This window comes from Formica exsecta, unplaced genomic scaffold (genome assembly GCF_003651465.1).
Source record: "Formica exsecta isolate Colony F162 unplaced genomic scaffold, ASM365146v1 scaffold2, whole genome shotgun sequence".
Taxonomy (NCBI): Eukaryota; Metazoa; Arthropoda; class Insecta; order Hymenoptera; family Formicidae; genus Formica; species Formica exsecta.
Genome location: NW_021849297.1, coordinates 57,339 through 62,310, shown reverse-complemented (window position 1 = coordinate 62,310; position 4,972 = coordinate 57,339). Strand labels below are relative to the sequence as shown.

Below are 4,972 nucleotides of genomic sequence, written 5' to 3'. Positions count from 1 at the left end.
ATCTCTCTCTCTCTCTCTCTCTCTCTCTCTCTCTCTCTCTCTCTCTCTCTCTCGTTACGAATCTATGCACAATTTCGGGTCTTAATAAAATTAAACCTATTGCAATCGAACCCAATTTATAATTAAAACGCAAATGCATAAAACGCAAAAAAATTTTTTGACTGATTGGAGTCAAGGAGTCACTGTATTTACTATTTGATTGCACTATTAAAAAATTCAGTGATAAATCGATTGGTCGAACGATAATCGCAAATGACTTTGTATTGTTAAACAAAGAAAAAAAGGAAAAGACAAGAGAAGAGGAAAGCGCCGACGAAAAACGCCGTCGGTTGATACTTCCTTTTAAATCTTCAATGTCTCGGAAATTTGCAAATGAAATTCCACACCACGACCGACTAATTATCCAGAAAATTCGAAAAATCGAGGTAGATGTGCTCAAGAATCGGGAAGCAAATTTTTCACGCCATCTAAAAATCAAGGAGATATCGAAACCAACAGTAAGCACAAAATGGCTCGCATAAAAAGACATCGAAATACGCAAAGCCACCAAAGAATGAGTGAGTGATTATTTTGACGCACTAAAAAAAATTTTTTTGATTGTTTTTTTTCTCTCTTTTAACATTTCTATATATTTGTTAATCTAACACGCAACAGACTTTATTTAAATTTTAATTGGTAATATAATATGGGCAAAATTCCATTCTTTCTAAATTTCTTTTTTATTTGTTACGCTTACCAATATATATATATACTAATCAATCATAAATGTTTTACAGTATTATTATTATATTTATGCTGCAAACCAATTTGCTTCATTAAACTAGTATTATCTAAACTCCCTTTTTATCCGTAAAACCAGAATTATATCTGCTACGAATTAATTTGTATTATTTCATAGTATTCAAGATTATTAAATATACAACTTGTTTGTATTCAAAACGCACTTTCGATATTGGTTGATATAATATATTCTATATCAGCATTAATCATCATTAATAGAGTGCGTCAGTATATTTCTCTTAATTTTTCACAGCCTCTCGATATAATCCTAAACAATGCAAATTTAAGATTCTTTGTATAAAGGTAAATATCGACTCAACCTAATGTAATTTCTGTACAGAACCCCGTCGCCACAAGCCGAACATTCCCGAGTTAATATACAAGTTCCTTGTCGACGACACGGAACGTGCTCTCTCAACCAAGTGTCGCTGCTACAACCAAGAGAACGCGTACCACGACGAAGTCGTAGATTCCGCGGATACTTCGGGAATCGCCGGCAGGAACATGGGCTATAGAGTGCGCAAGGATAACGGGAGGATCTCGAAAACGCGCGGCATCAAGCGACCTAATTCCAGAGATCTACCGATTTCGTACTTGCAAAAATGTATAGGTGGCGAAGGTACGAAATTAATTGATCAAGTAGTTATCAATTGCTGCACAAATATGCGACTTAAATTATAATATTGAGTATTTGATCATCGATATTGAGAACGTTATTAATGAATTAATATGCAGACTACACCAATTACGTATGAACTACGTCTGACAATTATCTACTGTAATTACTAAACACTTCACTCTGCTCCTCTTCCTCCTTCACCTCCTTCGCCTCTCCCTTTGCTTCTGCATAATATCGATGATCAAAATATATAAAAGAAAACTATTTATTATGAATTACTATTTATTATTCTACAAAATATCCTACAATTACGATACAATATTTTAAATATGTGCGTGCTATGCATAGAATTTTAAATAAAATTCAATACGTGACAATATGTATCACAGCTAATACGAATAACATACATATCTTTTACCAATAACATAATTTTATATCTACTATCTATCTAGACATCAAAGTATTTGCATTCTAAAAAAAAAGAGAAAAATATGATACATGAAAACAGCTACTTGTTTAGAAAAAGTTTCTGTTTCAAATAAATTTTACAAGTTTCTTTTGACAGGCTCGAAAAAGGCAAGAAAGTACATTAAAAAGGCATTAGACTTTGCTGTCGAGTCCGGCTATCTCATTCCTTCTGACTCCACGTATAAAGTTCTACGCGTATCCTCGGATTTGATGAAAAGCGATCCGCGGACGAACAGAATTAATACATGCGACAGGGCTCTGTCTAAGGAGCGCGACACCCCAACCAAGCTCGAGGATCTCCAGGTGCAAGAGCAAAGAAGGAGACGAAGAAGGCGAAGAAGGCGAAGGAGGAGCACAGGACGTCCAAGATCGAGAAGCGACTCGAGAAGAAGAGGTCGCAGAAGCAGGAGAGGCGGGAGGAGAAGGAGGAGAAGGAGGAGTAGGAGCAGGTCGCCTAGCAGAGTGCGCAGTAGATACAGCAGGTAATTGTCAGACATAGTTCAGACGTAATCATGCGTAATATTCCGTAGTCTACGTATTAATTCTCATAATAACGTTCTCAATATATCGTGTAATATAACGCGAGTAAGATCCTGACAGCGTAAAGTTCTATAAATCGTAAATTAAAAAAAAAAATCATTACGAGAGAAATGTGAGAGCGATAAGAGAGCGGAAAATAAATTTGATTTAACACTTGTTTTGCTACTCGACTTTTCTTTACGTTAAACCAAATGGCCAAGAGAAATAAAACAAATTTATGAATAACAGTACGATATTACTTAATATAATAATTTATTGTATTAATTAATAGGAATAATTTAAAAAATCAGTTAAATGTAAACAGAAGATAAAATATCTATAATGTGAAATCTTTATAAGTTTGATTAACGTTCCTTTAATACGTACGATCGATGAAACTATTTTTACCTCCGCATAATTGTCTCTGTTAGGCGAAATAATTAGAGTCTAGCGTCATAATCGCTCAGAGTGTTTGCACTCTGTGCCACAGTGTAAGTCTAGAAACGCGATAAAACGATCAAAGGGATTTCCAGCCCGCAGAATCCCGAAGAGGTTGCCGAGGATGAGGCGGACGATTACGAGATGGATGAGAACGATCGAAAGAGCAATATTCACACGGACGACATAGAAAGGGAGCCAAAGACCATACGATCGAACCAGTCCGACGAGGAGCAATCCATGAAGAAGACGGAAGAAAATGGCTCGGATTTATCCGTCGACGAGGACGAAACCGACGACGAGGAAGAGAAAAAGAGAACTGACGTTACGAAATCTTAACCATCGATCTTGATTACAATTTTTTTCTTTTTTTTTTTAAAAGAAGCTTTCGTTTAATATTAATAATTTAACAAGTGACAGAAAATTAATTTTGTATAGAATCGCTCGATTTATTTACACTTTGATATTCGTTTACAATTCCAAACATGTGATACAATGTAAATGTATATGGTCGTGGTTAGTCTCAATGTGCACGATGCAATAATAAAATTCATAATCCAATAATAAAAATCCAGTTACGTCATTTAATCTTACAAACATATAACCATTATTTCTCGAATCTCGGGAAAAGCGCGTGTTAGATTTTATTTCAGGATCGATCAAAAATATTCGATCAAAAGTGATATAGAAAATTATTTTTAGCTTAAAACGCTGGACCCCTTTCAAAGTTACTGCCAAGGTCCAAAGCAAAGAATTATTTTACGATTTTGCGAATTTACAAGATTGCTCGGAGGTGAAATTTCTCTCGCGGATTTATGATGCCGATGGTCGGATGAAATTCGTTTCAGGATATCTTCGAGTCGTAGATATCTCCGTGTCTCGAAGATATCTTACACTTCGATTTCTGGCAGGCAGGATACAAGCATCGGGCACACCGATCATGCTGCGGTAAAACACGTAATCCGCGTTATATCGAAATGGAATCCGAGGATCTCGCCAGCGAAACCTCCAATTACACGTCCCCTTCATACACTTTCGTGTGAATTGGAATCAATTCCGTCAGCAATCCAGGATAGATGTTACAAGATACTATAAATCCCGCGTGAAAGCTTTTATCAGATAGATATTGCTCTGGTACAATTTTTAACGCTTACTTATATTAGTAGAGGATAAATAATAGCAATGAAGATGGATAGTCGCCAATGGAGATGCCAAGAGAAACGCGAACATGTAATAATAATTTGTTAAAGATTGATAATTATCATAAAAAAACTAGGGTAACACTGGCTTAAAATTCTCTTGGAAATCTAGGTCAAAAAATATAAATATGAAACAATAATAAACAACTAATTAGTATCATACATTTTTAATTAGATGCACCTTTCTGATTCATAATATTGTTTACCAGAATAATTTGTCTTCAAAGTACATACAATCTTTAAAGAAAACATTGGAAAATTTTAATGAAATCAAATTTATTTGAAATTAAATTAATATTTATTGTAAAATTATTTCTATTATTTTTTGTTTTTAATTTAAAGACTATAAAAATTATAAAGAGAAGAACGATATTAATGTACAAATTATTTACTACACCAAAAGAAGATGTAGAAAACAAATAATATTTTGAATCAACTTAGTAGTTTCTTCTCTTGTTACGCCAGTATAAAAAAATAAAATGAAATAAGGGACAAGGATATGAATTCATAGAGTAAAAGCGGGCGTTTTTGTCGTATAGACAGTAGGTAGTTTAACCTTACGAACAAATAACCCGCGAGCGACGAGACAAAATTGGCTATTAGCCAAATCACGTGGAGGCCCCCGAGGAGATCTTAATATTCCCCGTGTGCACGTGTCACACGTGACATAGAGACACGGGAGAGCAAGTCGGGAGAGAATGACGGGAGTATACCACGAGATATCAACGCATCTCTCTGTGGTGCGATAAGGCCGGAAAGAGAAAATAAGGTCGGCTTACAGATTGCGGAAATTGTCTACGATTGTCATGGCAGCAAGGGATGGCCCTTAATTGGACAAACACAGAGATACCCCCAATAGGGACAATCACCCACGCGCGTGTCCGCAAAGTATAAACGCAGGACCTGCGGAATTTTTAGTCCTCAGTATGCAGAGTAACTGCGAATCTGC

At 35.6% G+C, this 4,972-nt stretch overlaps 1 protein-coding gene across 1 annotated transcript; it reads left to right on the top strand.

The window, feature by feature from the left end:
* The first annotated feature begins 184 nt into the window (after window positions 1-184).
* LOC115234373 (probable splicing factor, arginine/serine-rich 7) lies at window positions 185-3,330 on the top strand. The gene is made up of 3 exons (XM_029805409.1): window positions 185-1,399; window positions 1,965-2,349; window positions 2,920-3,330. The coding sequence occupies exons 1-3, from the start codon at window positions 1,285-1,287 to the stop codon at window positions 3,161-3,163; spliced, it is 744 nt and encodes a 247-aa protein (XP_029661269.1). The 5' UTR covers window positions 185-1,284; the 3' UTR covers window positions 3,164-3,330.
* The last annotated feature ends 1,642 nt before the right edge of the window (window positions 3,331-4,972 follow it).